At 37.2% G+C, this 22,922-nt stretch overlaps 1 protein-coding gene across 1 annotated transcript in view; it reads right to left on the reverse strand.

Moving 5' to 3' along the window:
* The window catches only part of MMS22L (MMS22 like, DNA repair protein), a gene marked incomplete at both ends in the record, with an annotated part of 93,962 nt that overhangs the window by 60,248 nt on the left and 10,792 nt on the right, over window positions 1-22,922 (reverse strand). Inside the window, 7 exons of the mRNA XM_080341404.1 lie at window positions 1,826-1,888; window positions 8,434-8,613; window positions 11,272-11,385; window positions 15,287-15,417; window positions 17,297-17,390; window positions 19,772-19,949; window positions 20,046-20,133. Coding sequence (XP_080197530.1) covers window positions 1,826-1,888; window positions 8,434-8,613; window positions 11,272-11,385; window positions 15,287-15,417; window positions 17,297-17,390; window positions 19,772-19,949; window positions 20,046-20,133 — 848 coding nt within the window. The remainder of the gene's footprint in view (window positions 1-1,825; window positions 1,889-8,433; window positions 8,614-11,271; window positions 11,386-15,286; window positions 15,418-17,296; window positions 17,391-19,771; window positions 19,950-20,045; window positions 20,134-22,922) is intronic.

A 22,922-nucleotide genomic window follows, 5' to 3' on the forward strand; every position in this document is an offset into this window, starting at 1 on the left:
ATGAAACTGACAGAGCGACACAGTAGATGGACACGTCTACTTGTAAAAAAAAAAAATCTTCCTGGACATTTCCAAGATGGTTCATGAGCAGGGGTAGGAAGCAGGATGCATTTTTTAATAAAAGTACCTACATGCAGGCATGCATGCACATATAGGGACTAATGCTCTCCAAAAAGCATTTCCTACAGGCTGTTGATTCCATAATATAAGAAAAAATAACAAACAAATAAGAAAGAAAATTAATTAGATGGCTCCTTAAACAGCTGGTAGTAGTTGCAAACACATCCTTGGCAAATTAGGGGTTGTTTTAATCCCAGCAGTGGTTGCCCTTGGAAATGAAAACAGGTATTTGCCTCATATTACTGTGTCATGATTGACTCATTCAAATCTGAATGTGGCCATGTAGATGCCTTTCTAAACTGTCTACAATACCTGTTTAACAGAAGCATCAGAATGCTATATAATTTACATATATCCAACTTCAGAGTAATCTTTGTTTATTATTTTGAATATTCACAAGAAAAGAGGAATATTTTGAAGAAAAACATAGCTATGAGTAGCCTCTTACTGTTTCTCAGGTTGCTGACGTAAAGAAGACGCAACACAGGAAGGTGGCTAAGAAGGTATTCACAGGTGGTTTTTTTTGGTCTGATCTTAACCTCTCCAGTTTCTCTCACAGAATGGTAAGCATCCAATAAGTGATGACATCACTATAGTTTTAATGTATATGCACAGTATGTTTATTCAGTTATATACTATGAAATCATTCAAAAAGAGTTAACCTTTAAAGCCGAAAGACTACATAAACAAATGCTAGAGTTCATGTATAACATGAATTTTCAAACTTTTAATACCCTATCTATTGTTTCAACTTTCCTAACAACTACAAAATATCTTTTTGTAAAAACTGTAGTTGTAACAAGTATTGTTCTGTACTCCAGCTTCCACCACAGCCATTGCTACTGCATGATCAAGGCAGTAATAATAATAATAATAAAAAAGAACCAATTCCTCTTCTGCTTAAAACAACTAAACTTTGCAATTTTTTTATTTCCTCTGAGACCAAATACAAAAATAAACAAGTTTATTCTTGTCATAGGCATACACAAATTAAAGAAATTATTTTTATAGGTGTTGCTGATACAGCATTTGCAATTTGTACCATGCAACTTCAGACAAATTTACAGAGCTGCAACATAACATTTAAAAATGTGACGAACAGCATATTTAAAAGCATTTTAAAAGGAGGTCAGTTCTGACCTCTGGGCCATAAAGCATTGCATTAACAGTTCTGCAGAAAGAAAAATGATAAGGTATGAAATGAGTGCTCAGAAACTAGAACCTTATCAGTAAGAGTTTGATTCAAGCCTGTAAGACAAATTGCTCAGCAAGGCAAGTCACCTTCCTGCTGTGATGAGGATATAGCTGAATTTTCAATGCAACTGACTATCTCCCTCATCATGTCTCCTCAACTTGATATCCTTACATTCAGTATCTGGTTTACATTTTCTAAGCATCCAGTTCTTATTCTGAATACATCTTGTCAGAGTAGCCATATACCTACCCTTCCAGGATAATTATCTTTTTCCTTTATCTGACAATTTAGCATCAAGCACAACCACTTTAAAGCAAGTGTAACTGCTAACAAGGAAGGAACTGTATACTGCCATAGTTCAGCTACGTCAAGGATATTCATTTACCTGTGATAAAAACACTAGAATTTCAAAAATACACTTGTTAGTTGAACTTTGTTTCATGCCCTGTCTTTTCCTGAAAACATCCCTGACACCTTCCTTGTTTGTTATTTCTTCCTTTTCACACTTACTTGAGCATCAGTGGATTTTTTAAGGAGTTCTTCCACAAATTTCCAATTTGACTCCTTCTGTTTCTGAAAAATAATGATTATCAGCATGAAATAGCATCTATATTCCTCATAGGAATTATTTATTATTAACAGGAAAATAAGCAGGCAAGAGATTTCCAGAAATATTTCACTTCATGACAGCATATTGTAGTCATCACTGAAAACAGCTTTTTAATGAATGTAATTGATATCTGTCCTAAAATTCAGGCATCAAAACCAAATAAAGAGTATGCAATTTAAACTGGTTTAAGTGACTTTTGTGATTTCAACCTTCACTTTTAGTAAAGAGGCAAAACATCCAGGCATTTTTGATTAGTACAAGCAATATGTCTTACAATTTATTTCTTTAACATTCTCTAAAAAGGAAGATAAGGAGTAAGATGAAGGAAAAGGCACAATCTCACCTTTCACATTTTTTCCTTTTCAATGAAAAAAAAAAAAACCACTTCTAACTTATTTTTCCCAGGTCAAACATTAAGGATTTTTTTGCCCATTTTGATAAGGAGTTGGCCAGATAGTAATGGCCTATATAGATAGAAAAAATACAGGGTGGCTCAAATATGGTCCATAGTTCACATTCTTGAGCTTGTGAAGACAGATGACTATCCATTTGAATCAACTAGACCACACTAGTGAAGTAAAAGGGTTACATGGCAAAGTATATTGAAAAGAAAGAAAAATATATATATTTAGGAAAAGTGGAAAGAAAATGGTAGAAGGTTTTGCAACTAAGACTGTTTCCCAGAAAAAAAAAAATAAAAGGCAACCAAGTCAACATACATACAATTCTAGGAGGTCCAAAAGTCATCTCTCACACTCTGTTATGTATATATAGCTTGTGTAGGTGACTAGATGTGTGAACATAGTAAGGCAGGATGATATGATGATGAAAGTACTCATTGCCTCCACTATCACAACTGTTAAGCCTTGTAAATTATTCTGCAGATATTTGTCCTTTAAGAGCCGGCATATAGCTTACAATAAAGAGCATCTTATGTTTTGGTAATGGAAATGTAACTACTTTTCAGCAGCAACAACATTGTGCCCCATCCTCTTCTGCTAGCGATTACACTACTTAATGCTGTGACTTGGTGACAGCTCCACACAGAACTCCAGAAAGTAATCAAGAGAATTTTAAATATGAACTTGTCCTGGTTTTGTTAAAAACAAGTTTCTCTTTTAGTGAATTTGCCTGTCCACTAAAGCTTTCATATTAGCTGCATTTTCCTGAAGAACCAGATACATGTTTTGGTAAACATAGCAATGGAATGCAAACTTATTGATAAGCACGGATACGCCTCTCAGGAGAGGGGCAACTAGAAACAGGTGACCAAGAAACTGACTAACTGAGCATAACATCCCATTCACGTGAATACTTTGTGTAAAAGTGGGAGATTGTGAGGATCTCGCCCCTTTTTTCCTTATGGCCGACATTAGGAGAGTACCTTGTGAGTCATCCCTGCGAACTGAGGCCTAGTGACAGACTGAATCCACCTCCAGTTGGCTGCAGAGTCCAGTCCAGGACTTCGGGTGCCGGCTCTGCAGTTGCTGAGACTTTCAAGATTGGTTTTGTATATTTTATATTATTTTCTCTATTCTTATTAGTAGCATTAGTAAAACATTTTTAATTTTTCCAGCTCTCTTCCCTCTGTTCTTCTTTCCCTCCCAATTGCCTGTCCTGAGTGGGAAGCGGGGAGAGGGAGGGGCTGAATGGGGAAGGGGAGGGAGAGGGGGTTAACAATATATCTGCCACGGTTTTATTGTTACCCCGTGATCAAAACCCTTGACAGAACTCTAAAAAGATACACTAATATTTATGTAACACAATTTAACTACTTGATGACTTCACATTTTGCATGAGCGAAAAAAGATACTTCTGAAAGATCCCCAATGGTAGCAAGTCACAGTCTCTACACTGTTTATGGAACAAATATGAATGAAAGGACAAGTATAGATAAAGTTACACTAAAGCTGTGATTTCGTGATTCAGGAACATATCAATGAAGAAGCTCCCACTGCTTCCTCCCCATCCTGCCAGATGCTCTTCCTGCTCTCACAGCTGCAGCCACTGCTCCACTGTTCTGGTACTTCTGTTTGTGGGACACAGCGTGAACCAGATCAGTGAAATGCCCCAGAGCTTCAGGAGAGAAAGAAAGAATGAAAACGGCAGAAGGCCCTGACCTAGGTCATAGAATAGGGCCACAAATAATTGTACCAGAACAGCAGAGGGCCTATCATGCCCAGGGTGGTAAACAGGACTTCTTAAGATGTTATTGGTGCCAAAGCCTTTGTATCGTGAAACTCGAGTCTGTACTATCCTGTCAGAATAAGAGGCCACTGGATCAACAAGGAGCCAAAGAGTAAAGACAGCACTTCCATAATGAGTAAAACCCACACAGTGCACAGTCAGCATTACAAGACTGTTCTGGCTATTATTTAAGTAATATTTTTATTGTGACTCCAGTATTTTAGAGCTTGATGTTATGTGAATATCTACAGACTGGCATGGACCTACTGCAGACCCCAAGAAAAGCTAATCAACTGCTCAAAAGCCAGATTTATAAGATATTAATAGATATGGAGTCATGCTAAATGGTTATGAGACCTCTGAATGTCTGGATTAGCCTGGTCAGAACATGCTCTTTGCACTCCCATAGCCCAAGGGCACACAATTTATACAAAAGGTGTTTACTGCCAGAGTTCCAGCTCAGCTATAGTATGCAGATGACCTTAGAAGATCCTGCAGCAGTCTACAGCAAACTCCTGACATCAACTGGAATTGATTACGTGAGCGCACCCAGGTTCAGCCCAAACTCAGGAAAGAATGACACTAACCACCTGCTGCACTCTTCTTTTAGTCCCAATTGTCTCTATCTTTTGACAGACTTGTTTCATTCAAATCCCACTAAATTTACATCCTAACAATATTCCCTGCTACACTGGCAATATGGCATGGCAACTGTTTACAATCCATCCTTGTCAGAGAATATGTAGAATCTACATCTCTTACTCCAAACATGCTGGCTTACAACACCCTCCCCTCCACCCCTAAAGAGTCCAAAAAAATCAACAGAACCTGGAGACCTTACAGTGCCTAAGACTGCTGCTAAAACCAAAAACTTGAGCTGAGACCCTCTGGGGTTCTGCAAAGACTGACAGCTGTTTACCTTAAAAAGCCACACTAGGCTTCTCAGCTAGAAGCCCATCTTTGCATATCTTGTCACATAGTCATTTCAGATTATTCTATTCAAAGACAAGAATTCTTAGCCCCAAGTAATTCTGCCTATATTTCCCTAGCCCACAGTATACTGAAATTGACCCCGGCAATGGTCAGAAGTAGAACATTTTCTCATCTGGTCCCATTTGGTTTTCAAATGTATAAATCCTACTTTTCAGAGAGTGAAGTGGGACCTGAATGTGGCGCTATGGAAAGACATAGGTACTGCACACTCCTCATAAGTCTCTAGGAAACATGGCCAAAATTTTCTAGTTTAAAAAAATGGTTTCATGTGCGTGAAATATATATTCAATATATATGAAGCATTGCGTATGTGAGATTATGCTATATGAGCTAAAGGGGAAAAATAAAAAGAAGCAAGTCTGAAACCTATTTAGAATTTTAAAAGCTTTTATAATAACCTCAAGGCCATGCAGACCACATTAAAAAATTGAAATTCTTCCACAGATGACATAGGCTTAGAGGCAATTTTTGCTACAGAGCACATGAATAACCATCATTATGACACATCACCCTCCCACCTCTGATCACAGTTAATTAAAAGAAGGCATGTGTCATGAAGCTATTGCATCCGATGTTTAACCAACAAAACAGGACTACATTGAGCCCTGATGTAATTCCACTGACTTCACAAATTTATACAATGGACTATTTTATCTTATGTTTAAAGAATGTTTGAGGCTCTAATTTGTGTGTGGGGAGTCTAAAAAATGGTTACCATCAACTCTCTATGACAGATTATATACTTGTGGTATGTGAAAAGGCATTGTTGTAACTGATAGATTTTTTTGTAAGCACCCACAGCACTGAAGGCAACAGGGACCTCTGGACAAACAGCCACACTCAGAGAAGTACAAAACACAGTTATCAGTGTGAACATAAAGACTACTGGAACCATCAAAAGGCACGTGCACAGAAGGGTCTCGCAATTTACAAATTGAGACTGAGATTCTCCTCTCTCATGTGGGCTCTAAGGAAAAAATAATATTTAATCTTGGGCAAGTCACTTCCTGTCACTGTGTCTCAGATGCCTACTCCAAAATAAGAACAACAGGAATCCTTTTTCCCATTCTATGACTCTTTGGCTTGTTTAAATAATATAGTACCTGAGGCAAAAAATAATCTCCCATAAAGCTAAACACATAGTACATATCAGCATGAGAGATAGGAAAAAAAAAATCTAACTATAAAAGTAAATAGTATCACTGCATTTTGATTAGGGTATAATATATAAGAAACCCAGGATAAATGTCTGATTCCCATTGGTTTCTGTATTCGACCTGAGAATAACCTTTTCTCTCCAGCTACGTTCCTCCAGTAAGCAGGGAGTGCAGTAATTCTAGCTTCCCAGTGTCCCCCTGCAATACACTATGGCAAAAGCAAAAGAAGCCTGAGACAAACTTCAATGCAACCATCAGATGCGATCTGCAATTTCACACTGTATGAATGTGGAACAAGTTGCTTCATTTTGCCATGGCATTAGTGTGTGGTTCATTCTTTTCTAATGAGCACCATGTCACGGGATCCTAAAGGATCTGTCAACCCACAAAGCAGCAGAAGTACAAGCATCCCATATTCATCAAGTCCTTCAGTCAACAGAAATGGTCATAAGTTTTTCAACTAGGTATTCAAGCACTGAGTTGTCACACCTTTCCTATATTTCTTTTTTTGGGTGACAAACCAGGGAATTTGCAAGAGAAAAATAAATGACAATAATTCTTACTATTATTAGAAAGTCTACTTAGGATTAAAAGCATTCACAGAAGTTCAACATTTTTCATTCTTTCTCTGTTTATATACTAATGCTTTTAAAGACCAAAAGACGGAGGGGGGAGAGGAGGATTTTAAGTTTTCAAAACCAATTGATCAGCTGATGTGATGACTCCTCTTTACAGATCTTCAGTTCACAAGCATGTTTCAAGGTTTTAACCTTTCATCCTAAATCAGGACAGGAAATTATGGTATAGATCAACAGAAAAAGGGTATGGGTGACCTTCCCAGTTTTAATACACACTATGAAACTACAAATAAAAAAAGATACTTCACAATAAAGGGCAATTAAACCAAATTTGTATAAGAAGCCATATACAGCTGCTGCTTGGCAAACTAGGGAACGTAAGAAAGCCAATGGCATGACCTGATTCTCCTTAATGCCAAAAAAACAATATCAGACAAAAAAAAAAAAAAAGAAAGAAAAAGAAAAAAACACAAACAAAAAAATCAAATGAACAAAATAAAACCCCAAAAGATTTCTGGATCTTCAGCTCCCTCTTTGGCTTCTAGTCAGCTCACTCTATAGTCAATTAAGAAAATTCGGCAACTTTCATACCTCTCAAAATGGATTAAATGCCTCAGCAAGTGTCTATTTCCTTCTCAGTTAATGATTAGAAACTTAAAATTAGGCAGGATGAATCTCAGAGGAAGAGACTGAAAGAAGTCAGGATTTACATGTCCCTAGAACTGCAGAAAACTGCCTTGAGGTCCATGAAGGAATTTGATGCATCAGTACCAAGCATGGCCCTACATACATCTTACAGGTGTAGGAATGGCACATACAGCTCTAGGCCCCTTACAGAATGCATGGTCATGTCAAGTCCCTCACAATGAGATTCACAGAGAAGAACCTGACTAACTGGGGACTTGCCTGCTCTAGCCAGGAAGAAAATCATCTAAAAGCAAATGTCTTGCAACTTGCCATCAGAACTTCCTAAACTTAAGCTTGAATTCAACCTTTATTAGACAGTGTCTATTGGTAACACACCAACACAGAAAATTAAGCTGTATAAGCAAACATATATGCACCTCATCCTGACATTGTTGTGGTGCAAAGGGAACGCAATTAGACAGACTGGATTTTATCCAGAGCAGAGCTACCACTTAAGGAAAAAAAAAAAAAAAAAAGGAATAACAGTTACACAGTCAATATTTGAGGTTTATACTTCATACCATATAATCTAATGTGTTAAGTTCCTAAAACAACAAAACCAGTGAAGCATTTGTGCCACAGGCAGACAATCTTAAAACACATGCTACATCATTAAGTATATGTGCTAATAACTAGATAAGATGGGATATTTCACGTTTCCTTAATACAGTAAATCTACTGAATATCTGGTGTATAGCATGAATATGTCAGGGACTCTTGGAATGTTTACTGACTTATACAAAGCACACTTCAACACAACTAACCTTAAAGGACATTTTGTAAGGAGTGTGAAAGCTCCTGTATTACAATATGAATTGTTTTCTGTCAACAACAATAACCAAGCAACATTAAAGACCTGAATAAATGATAACAACCTTTAGGTATTTAGAAAAAAATCATACCCACCTTTTCATTTAGATTTCCATTACGGTCAAACTGGTAGAGTGATGCTAGATGAGTAATAATCCACCAGCTAAAACTCAATGGGTCTTTACACTGAACTGTTTCAAAACCAGGCGTCCTTTCAGAACTACTTGGCCTTTCAAAGGTATTCTTCAGAGTTTTGTTCACCAAGCTCCAGAAACACTGTAGAAAATGCAGAAGTAAATTTAAACTCTGTTGAATAACAAAACCTATGTTAACAATTTTCTCCACAATACTGTCCTATTGATTAATTTGCTCTTACAGAGAACAAGCAAGATGACAGTCATTAAATGAAAATTCGAAAAACAATGTTCAGTATTACGAGAGAACACCTGTCCTCTCTCACTCTCTCAAATGCCAACAGAAAGCAATATGAAAAAACAAGCTTTGGTCACAAGGAAGAACATGGTATGATACTTCACCAGCAAAACTACAAGCTATGGAATGACAGCACACCAGCACTCAAATGAGAGATCAGAGTTCTTCAAAGACTTCTTATAACATCGCTTTGAAAAACTTTTAGTGCCACACTAACCTAATCAAGAGGAAGACAGTAGTAAATGGGAGAGTGTCACTCTGAGAGACAGCAAACTGAGGTTCAAATTCTCTGTTTTGTTCCAAGTCTGTTCCAGCACCGACAAACCGATTAATTCTCTTTGCCTCAGACCCCTGTCCAAACCACAATGTGACTTCTTCTTACAACCTTTGCCTATCTTTCCAGCAGCTCTCTGGGACTTCTTGCACCTGTATTTCACCCACCTTAGCTGAGTCCCGATCCAAACTTACGCTTCAAATTGCTAGTGCAAACACTTAACACTAATAGTTTCACTTGTGTGGTCCAGCTTTACATCTGTTGTCATGAATGAGTAAAGAGCTATCAGTACAAACACTCTACTGTGAAGTACTTCAGTCTATACTAAGTGAACAGTACTCATTGCACAGATGGCAGCTTTGGTTTTTATAAAGATTATTTAGAAAGCTTTCAAAGGATTTTGATACTCCTTAATATTCAGAGAAACATCAGCTCAATTCTATCTAATCAGCAGTCAAGAAAGAAAAATCAAAACACTTGAAAATATCAGCAAAGGAGAAGAACAAAATAGAAAACATCATTACACAATGTATAAAGTCATATGGCCACCTAATCCATACTTTGAATACTGCATGCAATCCTGGTACTCTGCCATTCAAAATAGGATGTTGTAGAATGGAAGAAAGGTTCAGAGTAGGGTGACAAAGATGACCACAGGTAGTGAATGGCACCTGTAAAAAGAATGACTGAGTACAGTGACTCTTAGTCTGGCTGAAGAAGCTGGAATAGCTGGAAGCTGTTATGCAGCAGAAAAACTACAATGTAGTTGCCATCACAGAAACATGGTGGGATGACTCGCACGACTGGAGTGCTGCACTGCATGGCTATAAACTCTTCAGAAAGGATAGGCAAGAAAGGAGAGGAGGTGGGGTGTAGAGCGAGATAAGGACTAAGCAAAACAAGTCGATTCAATGTGAATCACGCTAAGCCATTTATTACAGAAACAAGTCTCCTTATATACGTAACTATATTCTAATCATGCGTCCACGCTCCAAGCATGGATTTGTTAAATGAGTATCGTGGGCTGTCCGTGCGCTGGAGTCTCACTGATGATACGTCCGATGATTCATGCCACGCCAGGACCCCGGTGATTGAGGAACGCCCCTCTTTCTCACAGCAGACTCTGTTCTCGAAGTGGCCTTGAGATACCTTTGAGCCTGACTAATTCAGCAACAGGTCTTAATCTATCAAAACCCATCCACAGTGGGGTAGCCCTGTATATGCAGGAGTATTTTGATTGTCTGGAGCTTGATGAGGGTGATGATAGGGTTGAGTATTTATAGGTAACAATGTCTACAACTACCTGAAAAGAGGTTGTAGCATGGGGGGGTGTTGTTCTCCCAAGCAGCAAGTGATAGGACAAGAAAAAACAGCCTGAAGTTGTGCCGGGGAGGTTCAGATTCAATATTAAGGAAAAATTTCTTCACAGAAAGAGATGTGAAGCACTGGATCAGGCTGCCCAGGGAAGAAGTTGAATCACCATCCCTGGAGATGTTTAAAAGACGTATAGATAATCCTCTTAGGGACATGGTTTAGTGCTAGCTGAAGTTAGGTTATGGTTTGACTCTATGATCTCAAGGGTCTCTTCCAGCCAAATGATTCTATGATTCTAGAAAAGGCAGAAGGTAGAAGACATCAGAAAAAAAAAAAAAACGTTGAGAGGCATATAAAGTCCTATTGGTATAAGGAAGGACAACAGGTAGTGATTGGCTCTTCCAATAAAAGTATAAGGGAGCATCAAAAGAAGTCAGCAAATACAAGATTCAAAAACAAAAACCAGGTTGTGCTTGTATAGGTAAAGTATGGGTATCAAAGACAGACACATGGGCTAGATAGATTACTGGTCTGACTGTGCCCATGTTTCTAATGCCTGGAGATGAACCACTGCATGATGTAACACATAAATGACAGATAATAAAAATGTTTAAAGATGGGTAAATATGTTTTCTTTTCTTCTGTTCCTTTGCTTTGCTTTCCTCAGCACAAGGAGCACTCCTTCTCAGTGCTCTAGGTCATAACCAAACAGTATACTGCAAGTATGGGCTTGATGCCCATTCAGGACAAGGGCCTAAAGGATCAGAGTTAGTATGCAGTCCTCCTAAAGTAAACATGAAATTCAGTTGTATCAACAGATATGTGAATTAGTGCATCTATGGCAATGTGGGAACATTTGACAGCTGTATTGCATATGTAACATGCATGCACATGCAACAGTATTCTTCCATCACCTCTGTGTGAGACCCTTTACTTCTGTGGTCCAGCAGCTGTATAAGCAGAATCCATAGTTCTTTAATGCATGTACAGGGATAATGGTGACTAGTAAGAGCCTCAGATGGTCTCACCTGGAAAAGAACATGCAAAACAATTATTCAGAGAAATGTTATTTTTGCAATTGCACTGTACGTACCAATATTTCCACTGGTTTGGGTTGTTTGGGGTTTTTTCAGTTACATAATATAGTTACAATTACATATTGGAAAGTGCATTATTCCATTAACATCAAAAATATGTCTCATACAACAGACTGTTTCCTAATTGTACATAAGTTATAGGTTGTGCTGTTTCTTAGTTTCTTCTGAGCCACTTTCCAACATTATTTAATCAAATGAAAACGTGTTTCTGAGGCCTAAATGAAAAGGAATTGCAATACTGATTCATTGTCTGAAAGTAGAGCAAAGAGAAAATGATTGATTAGGTTTTCTTGATGTTCTCAGGAAGATAAGGAAGAGATTTCCAATGATTTAAAAGCTATTATTGTTGTTATTTTTAACTGAAAAATCCTTAATGACAAGCCTTAATGCTAGTAAAAGATGTTTTTGTTGGCATGAGGATGTTAATGTTCCCATAACATTTCTCAAAATCTGCTTTTCGGTAAATTTACTGCAAGGCATTATTTTAATATGCAGAAAACAGTATATTTCAAGTCATGTACGTTATTTGATTACTATTCCACATTTAACAAAATTCACTCAAACTGATGTATTTAAAATGTAGTCTTCTTGTGATTCATCTTTCAGTTTTACATTCCCTGAATTGTGAAACAAAATAAGCAAAACAGCAAAAAGAAGTGCTAAATATATTAAAAAAACCCTCTGTATACTTCCATGTTTTAAAGATCTACCTGCACTGTATTTGAAATAATTATAGTATAGACAATACTTACTCCATCTTAGGACCTATGAATCAACTGAACTGTATTCAGAAGTGGTAAAACCAGTGATAAAAGCTTTGCTTAAATAGCATAATTCAGCACATTTTATTTTCAGCAAGGACACAATGGCAGAAATGTAGAAAGAGGCAAGAAAAAGCAGCTCATACTCAGTTTATCTCTAAGCAATGAGTAGTCCAAGACTGTATAACCAATCTACACCCCTCCAAAGCAAATAGAGTGGAATGGGCACCTAGAGAAACTAATTAATCTAACTCACTGCAGAAGAAAGAACTATTGCTATCATTTCTTAAGAATAAAGATAATATTGGGTGACTAGTTTAGCCAAATAACTCCTAGACACCTAGATCCGACAAGACAAAACTTGAATTATGTCCTCGTGCTCTTCCTGATCCATTCACGCATGACTATTCTCAAATCACATGGGCACTTAAAATAATTTCTAAATCTGGAAACATAACAGAGTAAATCAAAAATCGAAATACAAAATGCCAGAGACAGCAGTAGCTGTGGGAAAGGAACATTACAAAAGCGGGAGTGAATTAGTAAAAACCACACTCACAATTAGAAGAACAAGGCATATCACAAATAGTTTTAAATCTGTGTAATAGTCTATGCAGATATAGACTATTTATCATCGACCTTTAGAATAATACATTTACAACCGCTGTTTCATGCAGGTCCAAAGCAGGTTGAAATGTAAGTTAATATTTATAATCAAGTTTTCAATATGTATTTATAAGTGTAACACATACTTTGTTTTCCTCTCTCTGTAAAGAACCCTGCTTACCCTATGAAATTGCCAGGTTAGACCCTAACAATCAATTTAAGAACATCCTAAGTTCAAGACTGAACTATTTAAAATAATTCTGTTATTCACATTCCGCATAGGCTGTTTAGAGTTTTTCACGTGCCTATGCTTCCTTGTATTCCTAGTTAAAGATCCATTATGGGAATCTGAATTAATCTTATGTAAATATTATCTTGAAAATAAACATCAGTGTGCCTACTAAAGCCTATTGAAAAATTCATTATTTAACTACTAATTTCCCAAAATTGAGTCGCCTCAAAAATACTCTTGTTATGACTCAAAGAGCAAAACAGATCTGTCAGAAGGGGGCAGTCTACATATTACAGGTGCATTTTAACACTGTAGGATTTTACAGAAGTATTAGGTACACAAACTATCTTACAAGTGACAGTTTCAGGCCTTTTACATGGAATACCAGTTGTCGCAGCAACTACGTTTCTTCATCTACTACTTGCATCTACTGCTGTGCTCTTCTACAAGATTGCAGGATCTCTTCTGCAGGTGTGCAGTATCTATCCAGGATAGAGTTTGGCCAGCAGTATCAAAACCAGAGACCATACAGATATTGGCTAGACTAAGGATAACTGAGACAGTTTTCTTCAGAGATGGTCTGGATTTCCTCTTGCAATGTCCTGAGCTCAGTCTCTTGGTAAGAAGGGTTATAACCTCAAACTGTGGCAATCTTTTGGGGCAACAGAGCTCTGGTGCCAGAGATGTGCTGCTGAAAACAGAAAGGAGATATCCAAGGATATATATTCTCTGCCAAATGTATCTCGGAGCACAATGGGCTCAGTACATGATCCAAGTCAACTGCCTTGATACCAGAGCTGCTCAAGAAATAGATCTGAAAATGAGAGTGTGTAGGATTAGAGTTTATGTCCCTCCTTCCAAGGATTCCCACACATGTTAGGAACTGCCCTTGTGAAATTTCTCAGCTAAAAGCAAAGGATATGTTTTAGGGACGAGCTGACAGTGTCATCTATTTCAGGTATGAGATATGTTTTCAACAATTTTGAGGGCTGTTATTTCCATTACTGGATTATAGAAATGAATGCATACTAGAGGAGGTGCCAACTGAAGATCCAGCTAAAGGCCAAGCTGTGTTTCAGAAATTAATCTCAAATAGAACTATTTCAACCTGTGCAGCCCAAGCCCAGGGAGAGCTGCAGAAAAAGTGGTAGCAAAACAATCTCTTCTCTTTGTAATGTGGCTCTGTGGAAGTAGGATGAATCTGTCATTCTAACATCGGATGTTTCAAAGCCTACAATCAAGCACAATGGTCAGATACTATTTGAATCCTCCTTTAAAAACATAACTCCCATCTCTTGCCCTTTGATGGGGAAGGAGATTACAGTATTACCTGATAATAGATCAAAACTGATTTTAAAAGGTAACAGAGTTCTCTACAGAAAGACAGCTTAAAAGAACAGTTATCAAATGCTACTACAGATACTTCCTGCCTCCCACCCCCAAACCAGCAATATAAAATAAGGGGATTCCATTTTTCATGTCTTTGTGCTAGGAAAACATAAATTATACAGCGGTCACTGTCACTTATTCTCAGAGTTCAGTCCTGCACGAATGGATCGCACATGCCCATCTAAAGCAGTTTTGACAACGACACAGAAGATTACGCAGCTCTTTTACTAGCTGCTATATGGAGCTATTATGACTTTCTAGCTTTGGAGTGCTCAAAACAAGTAAGAAAGCCACTGCAGCTTTGAAAGGAAAGAAAAAGAAAAGAGAAGGACAGGTTCTCCCCTAACAAATATAAAAGCACTGTAACAGAAAGATGAGTTTGCAGAAATAGGAGCAGTGCAACAATAAACTGTAATATGACATTCTGTTACTGTCCAGTAAGCTTACTGCCAGGATTACAGTGATTCTCTTTTTGTTCCTGTTGAGAGAGTTTGAAAAGATTTTTTTTTTTTTTTTTTTGCATCTATAGCTCTAAACCTTTTAGACTGTGCCATGTTTGGCATTAAACCTGGAAAACTGAACTTAGGAAATGTGGCACTCACTTCTGCTCTGTACATGGTGCATTTCAATATTACTCTCTCATTCAGCTGCCAGATGGTCATGAATAAATATAACACAATTTGAGCTCCTAACAAATAACACTCTTTAAAACATGTAGTTACAAAGCCACACATAACATTTAAAACTTAGCAGCAAGAAATTTTCTATGCATTAGTGCAATATCTAATTCATGTGGTACCCAATACAAGCCTCTAACTGCCCATAACCTACATAAATAAGTTACCTTTATATACTTGTTGATGGATAAGCTTATTAAATCAGATATGAGATTTCCACAGTGTGTTTCAAACAAACTGGTACTGGTTAAATTCTCTCCGGTTAGATTTATGAAATGGTTAGCATATACAACTTGTCCTAAAAATAAATAAATAAATGAATAAATGAACAAATAAATAAATAAATAAATAAAATTTACAAACTCATTTGGGAAAATTCATCCATTTCAAGTTGAAGGTAGTCCCTTCATTAATACACTGAAGTCTGGTATTATTCTGGTTGACAGTAAAATAGTTTGGCATTTTACAGCCTTTTATTGGCATGGTTTTTGCAGTGGAATAAAGATTTATTTATCTGCAAGCTCCCCTTTGTCACATGCAAGTGCGCATGTTCTGAAATCATGACATGTTTTGCAGATATGTAAGTTGATGACAAACAATTCTGGAGAGGTCTAACACTTTCCTTTGGATGTGTTGAAGTAAAAAGCTGGCATGATGACATTCCAGCTTGAGCATTTGTAGACATTAACAGAGATAAAATGGTGAAGTTAAGCGGCTTTAAGATCTTATTCCACAAGCTTTCCAACAGGACAACTCCCTTGACATCAGTGGAACATTAATATGCAGAACGAGCCTGTATTTTATTCTTGGAAATGGAGGGTGAAGCCCTGAACCCACTATCTTGCCATTGGTCTCAGCAGTGTGAAGTTTCCACTCAATGTACTGTACAGAATGAGATGAGAAACTAAGAAATTCTGCAAGACACATAAGAATACAAGACAATATACACAGACATACTACTGTCTTGACTAGTAAATTCTGTTGTTAAAAAGCATGAGCTTTCTCTTATGAATATGGATTATGGCATTATTACTCAGAACTTTATCTAGAAATAAATATAGAATTCTGAACAATAAATCACCTCCAACAGCTTTCTCATCCTTTCTCCAAAAGGCCCCAAAAAAAGAAAACAGGTTATCCCACAACTGATCACAAAAGAAACTTAGAACTCTAGAACAAACAGATAACCCACACATTGTCCAGTAACACAGACATACAGAAACAGTGAAGATGCATTAATCAGAGCAAGGGTGTGCTGTGACAGCACTCTGAGAAGACAAAGTCTAACCCAAGAGCTCAGTTTCAGTACCAGTTACCTAGGCTAAATGTACAGTACATTCTTTTTAGACCTCAATGTTAGTCTAACAGTTTTAATTCCTATATGGAACTTATATTGATAACTTATAATAACAAGGGGAAAGTTTGGTTGTAGTAACACAATGATTATAGAAGATTTTGTGATTTATTTTGCTAGCATGGACATTAACAATAAACATAATCCTCATATAGCAAATAAAGTTCTCTTCTGTATTTTAATAATTCTTTAGCAAACTGGACTCCTTTGAAGTCGGGTTCTTCAAATGCATCCTATGACCTTTTTATCTAGCTTTTGTGAAGAACTTACTCTTTACAATCTACTTTCTTCCCTTTTAAAGCCTTTAAAACAAACAAAACAAAAAGCAGGTACTGCCTTGCCCTATTCTTACAAACTCCTCTGACTGAGGCTTCTTTTTCCCCACTATTTTCTTAGAGTCACATACAGTTAACAATAAGAATTGTCTGTTCTGTTTCGTCCTTGGATAATTTTCCTATATTGTTTTCATCAAATCGATGTTCACTTTTATGCATTCTGGATCCCTGCAAATGCACTTTTATTTGTGATATTATAAAGTGTATTATTATTAAATATTTAGTATGTTGAAAGCATAAGTTGAGAACAAACTTTGTAATCTTGGTCAAGTTTTGATAGAACAAATTCCTAAAACTATTTCATTTAATTTGAGCTACATGAAGATTCACAAACAACCTGCCTTCACCTTATCTGAATTTACCCAATTAGGCATAGCAGTGCTTAAATTCTACCAAAAGTAGTGAATGATTCTGGACAAATTAAGGTGAGAAATCTAGGTCATTCATACGTACAATAATAAGTTCAAAAGAAAAATCTAGGTACTTACTCATCATTTTTTCACCTGCTACATGAAGAATTTCCAATACTAGCCAATGAATATCCAAGTGGAGGTGTAGTAAATGCCATGAAGGGGGAAAGACCTGTGAGTAGAAATACACACATTTATACAACATTTCTTTAGCAAATTCTAGGTACCATGTTAAGACACATGAGGATAAGCATACATCTTGCCTGCAGTGAACATTATGGATATCTATGATCAAATACACTGTAACATACAGACACGCCATTCAGTTAAAGAAAAAAAAAAAGTTAAAATAAACAGAAAACCTTCATGACAATTAATTTGGTCTGTAGAGGATGTTCGTGAAGTCTTTAATCTGATCTAAATTACAGTTTAAACACAATGCCTTGATTCAAGCTTGACAGATTGTGATGGATGCACTGGACCACCCGCTCCCAAGCCAAACCAGTAGCTGTTTGTTCCAGGCTCCAGATGTAAAGGCCTGAGCCATAGCCAGGCCAAGAACTCCTTTTGGGAAACCCACAAGGAAGCAGAACAGCAACTGAACACCAATAAGTTGTGGGTGCAAGGAGTCTCATGCAGACCTTTCCCCACAGTATGTAATTTGACTACAAGTCAACCACTTTATTCTATAAACATGACAGCCTGGGTGAGCCCACTTTGAGGCCCCTATGCTAAGTAAGTGAGCTGTATGGCAAAGGTTTTATTACTCACAAGTCAGTGCAGGAGTCGAATTTAAGTTTAATATTAATCATTTAGCTTAAGTGAATGCACAATAAATATAATACATAATTTAGAAGTATAAGGCTGCATGATTTTTAATATACTCTCTGCTTCATTTTACTTAGTAAGCTGCATTTTCTGAAGTCTTAGGCTGTAAAGTTCTGCTCATATTTACCAAAAGCAACTACCAGCTACACTGAACACTCACAAGATAACATCTAGTTTTTACTTTGCTGGGAAGAATGGAAGTGACTGGGGAAAAAACTAGCGATTACATGGCTAAAATGAAGACATTACAGATGTCTGTGAAATGGGGCCTGTTTTGCACTTCATTAAGAAGAAAAAGATTTATTCAGACAAAACAGTACCTGCAAGGCTATGGACCATAAACACTGTCTACAGCTGAACACAACAAAAGCACATATGAGATTAGTGAAAAAGATCCAATGAGAAGCAAGATGACCCCAAAGTGATACAGTGCTATTGGACCGAATCACTGTATGAATGGTTTGTGAAGATATAGAAGTCTATGGTTTTCTAAACTCAGGTTGGACCTCTGCACAGGCACCCAGCTTGAGACAGCCTTCCTGCTATTCTACGCCATTAATTTTTGTTTGTTTTTCTTTTCCTGAGAATTTTGTTCCCTGAAAGTCTCTTCTGTGAACAGGTACAGGCTCTGCCTGAAAGTTTGGCTCCAGAGTTCTAAAATATAGACTGCGGAATGAATGGTTACCAGGGAGGGAACGACTGAAAGTTTGCACCACGCATGGTTATAAGGGAGAAAAGAGCCTGAAAGCTTGCTCCACAAATGGGCATCAGGCTCCTGAAGAGAAACTAAGATCTGTTCAGCTTGGCATATTTCCTCCATGCAGTAAATAAGTGAACCTATCACAGAACGTTTTCAAGTCACTATTTTCTTTGAGAAATCTAAACATTTTTTTCTGCAGTACACAGAATCTTAAATCACTCCCATGTGACAGATTACAACACCTTTAGTTTTATTTTCCTTTCCAGAGGAGCATTAGGTAGCACACAAACTGCTAAAGTAGAGTGTGCTGTTAAAGACTTCCAAAATTTCAAGTTTCATTAAAGTCTACTTGAAACAACTGTTTCTTTCATCAGCTCAACAGTGGACCCACTGACAAGCTAAAGGAACAGAAAGATTATTCCTCTCCAGATACTAGCTTACACATTTAGAAAGAAAAAAGTAATTTCAGTCTCAAAAGATATGAAAGCATTAGTTATTATATGTATGCACAAATGTTAATGTTGCATACTATACTAGTGTTTAATGTTTCAGTACCAACTTTCATGCCTGCACTTTTCTTCTTTATACGCATGGTCTTTTCCTATTCTGAGTCAGATTTCAGAATGTATTTTTTAAAAAGTGCCCCTCCTATTAAGATGCTCAGAATTCTAACCACTACTAAGGACAAACACTGAGGAATTTTTAAATGCACTATGTTAATTCAAGCCTGTTTATTTACCTGTAATTGGTATTATCAATTTTACAGTGCAGGAAGAATTCTAAAAGCTATAAAACATAAAAATAAGTAGATAGATAAAAACAATAGAAAATCCAGAGCTTATTAGTTGTGTTTGCCAAGTATGGGATAGCACTTAGTTAATAAAGGAAAAAAACCCACCAAAACATAAATAAAAACTTCAGTTTCAGCCTGAAGAAAGATTAATTCTTATTCAGCAAAAATTTATCAAGTTGAATATGTACTGTTACACACACACACAACAAAATAAATTATAAAGGACATCCACCTTTGCCTGATGTTGAATAGTAAATGCTGCCAGGACACTACTAGGGAGTTCACAAAGGCGACCAACGTGCATGGTCAAAGCATAGAGCTCTTCCACCAACACTGATGGTAACTGTGCTTCTAGTTCTTCATATGGATGGAGCATTCCATCATTTTCCAGTTTAGGGGGTTCCAGATACCTGAATACACATACATAGACACACAGTCAAAAAATGGATAAGAAGCAGCTACACAAAGCTCAGTACATAAGTTAGTAAATTGTGTGTATATCTCACCTGAAGATGAAAACTTTCACATAATGCAAAAACTCAATGCATTGACGCCTGATGCTCTCCGCTTCAGAGTGCAAGTTTGCAGCTTGACCTGAGGTAAAAAAAGATCAATAGCTTAAAGCAGATGTGTTCATACTGTGACTCATGTGACATAGGCATTCTCCACCATAACTAAACCAGACCACTAGGAAGCCACCCTCGATTCTGAGGACAACTGGGGAGATGGTTGGTGGCAAACATCGGCTTCTAAATGTCATATTGCCAGAGGGATCCATTCTTTATCTTATCTCAGTCACATATCCAGATATAGAGGGAAAAGACATCCAGTCCTTCAGGAAAGGCAGTAGAGGCAAGGAATTGGTGCTAGAAGAAATCATTTAGCCCTACTGCCCTGTCTGCTTCCAAGACACCTTCAGAATAGACACATGTGAAACCATTTGTCAGCATCCTTTGCTCTTGAGGGATATAAGCAGGTGGACTAATTTGCAAACATGCTTTGTAACTTCTCTTCTTAGGAAGCATCACATTGTTGCACTGTGCCTTAATATGTGTAATACCATCCATTCGAAACCCGGTAGCCTGCCTTTCACTTGCAGTTCTGTATTCTTTCAGCCACTTATTGTAGCTATGCGTCTCCTTTTCTTTGCTCTCTGAAGATGTAGTTCTCATGGTGTTACCCTCCTTATCCTGCACCTGCAAGCTCAAACACCATCATTATGGCAGAGATTCACTGGAAGCTATTGCCATTGGTGTGAGAATCACTCAATTTTTCCTACACCTTGCCTTGTAGCTTTAAATTATAAATTAGAGAAAAATTAAACTTACTGCATAACAAAACAAAAACATTTAAATACCCAATAACTACTTACCAATAATATAAATACACAAATGCTTAGCAAACAGTCAGCCTGCAACTCTTGTACCTCATTAAAGATACGCCATTGTTAGGAGCATCATAAATGAGAACAGCAAATGAGCAGGTTGAGCTGGACCGAGTTCAAGTGTGTTACACCACAGGAAACATGGAATGAAAACTCTGTCACCTGCTGCACAGGACTGCACACCCAGGGAAAGGCAGTCGCCTTTGCTCCTCTACCCAGCTGGCCACTGGAGAGTCTTCCCCTTCCTTCTCTTGCTCTTTCTGTTCCTTTTGTTTCCCCCCATCCCTTCCAGGTAACCTTAAAGTTCACGTATGCCACTTGTCATGGGCCCCACAACTGAAGTTTTATGCATATAAGCATCTCTCAACATCTTTTGAGCAACAACACTCACTGAATGAAGCAAATCAACTGGTACAAGTACTACAATATTCCAGTGTACAGCCTCCTCCCAACACATTAGAACCCATAGGATCTGCCATGGTAAAGATCCATAGGTTTAGAGGCTCATATTACACTGTTCTAAAGCTATTGGATAGATATTACTACTGCTTTGTAGCAATTACAAATAATTTATCCTAAGTTCTGTTTAAGCAAAATTTTATATTACAGTATTTCACTACAAAAATCTTTTGCATACTATCATAAATAATTAAATTAAATAAAATAAGTAGAACAAAACAGGAACAGTAGAGTGTTAAGAACAGATCAGGCATCTTCAAAAAAAAAAGGTCAAAACAAAACAGAATAAAAAAAAAAGATTTTCTATGGCTTCCACATTACAGTTCTCAGTACCAAGTCTCCAAAGCTCATTGAGACTGACAGGAAATTAAATGAACTGCACAATATTGATATCTGTATAAACATATACAAAGATTGACTGACCTAAAACTCTAAACTAGGGTTTTAAACAGTGACAATCACAGAATCACAGAATCGACTGGGTTGCAAAAGACCTCAGAGATCATCGAGTCCAATCCTTGGTCCAACTCTAGTCTGTTTACTAGATCATGGCACTAAGTGCCATGTCCAACCTCACTTTAAAAACCTCCAGGGACGGCGAGTCCACCACCTCCCTGGGCAGGCCGTTCCAATGCCTGACCACTCTCTCTGTAAAGAATTTCTTCCTAATATCCAGTCTAAATTTCCCCTGGCAGAGTTTAAGCCCATGCCCCCTTGTCCTATTGCTGACTGCCTGGGAGAAGAGACCAATCCCCATCTGGCTATAACTTCCCTTCAGATAGTGTGTTTATGTATTATATCAGTAATACCTAACATCACACTGCCTGATAATTTTAAATATTTTAATCCTCATGACACTCCTCTGCTACTAGGCTACTTGTATGAAGGGAGAATCGAGTCACAGATCTATCAGTGACTTGCTCTAAATAACAAAGAAAGATGGGTACAAGGCATAAAATTCAACAGTTTATTTTTCTACCTTACTTGACAAGAAGAAGAACAAGACACAAAGAGAATCAAGCAGGTGCTTTAATTTGAGGGAAAAAAAGTAGTACAGAACAGTTTCTTGGTGTCTAGCAACCATGTAAAAGTTCAAAAGTAATTTAAAATAAGGCTATTTCCACTTATGCATTAAATGCCAGCAAAATTAGATTTTTAAGATACAATGAACAAAAGCATATGAAAGAAGCCTGATGATCAATTCATACCAATGATTTAAATGGCAGAGCATGACAATATCAAACCAAAATAATAATGTGTAAAAATATTCACTTATACTCTCAGAATGCTAACTATTTATCTGTAATGAGAAGATGCTACAGACAGTTGATTTGAGTAATTACTGAACTTCTCAACCTGCTAAGTAATTCAGCCTTCAGACTTTCGATAAGCCCAAGGCTGCAATAATGCTTCAGAAACATACTGCTTCTCATGCCTTAGTATTTAATTGAAACAAAGCATTTTGTAGTGATCCCATTTTATTGATCCTGCTGAAAGATAAACTAAGTTTGTAAATAATTCTAAACTAAGCACATATAAC

Source organism: Nesoenas mayeri (genome assembly GCF_963082525.1).
Source record: "Nesoenas mayeri genome assembly, chromosome: 3".
NCBI classification, from domain to species: Eukaryota; Metazoa; Chordata; class Aves; order Columbiformes; family Columbidae; genus Nesoenas; species Nesoenas mayeri.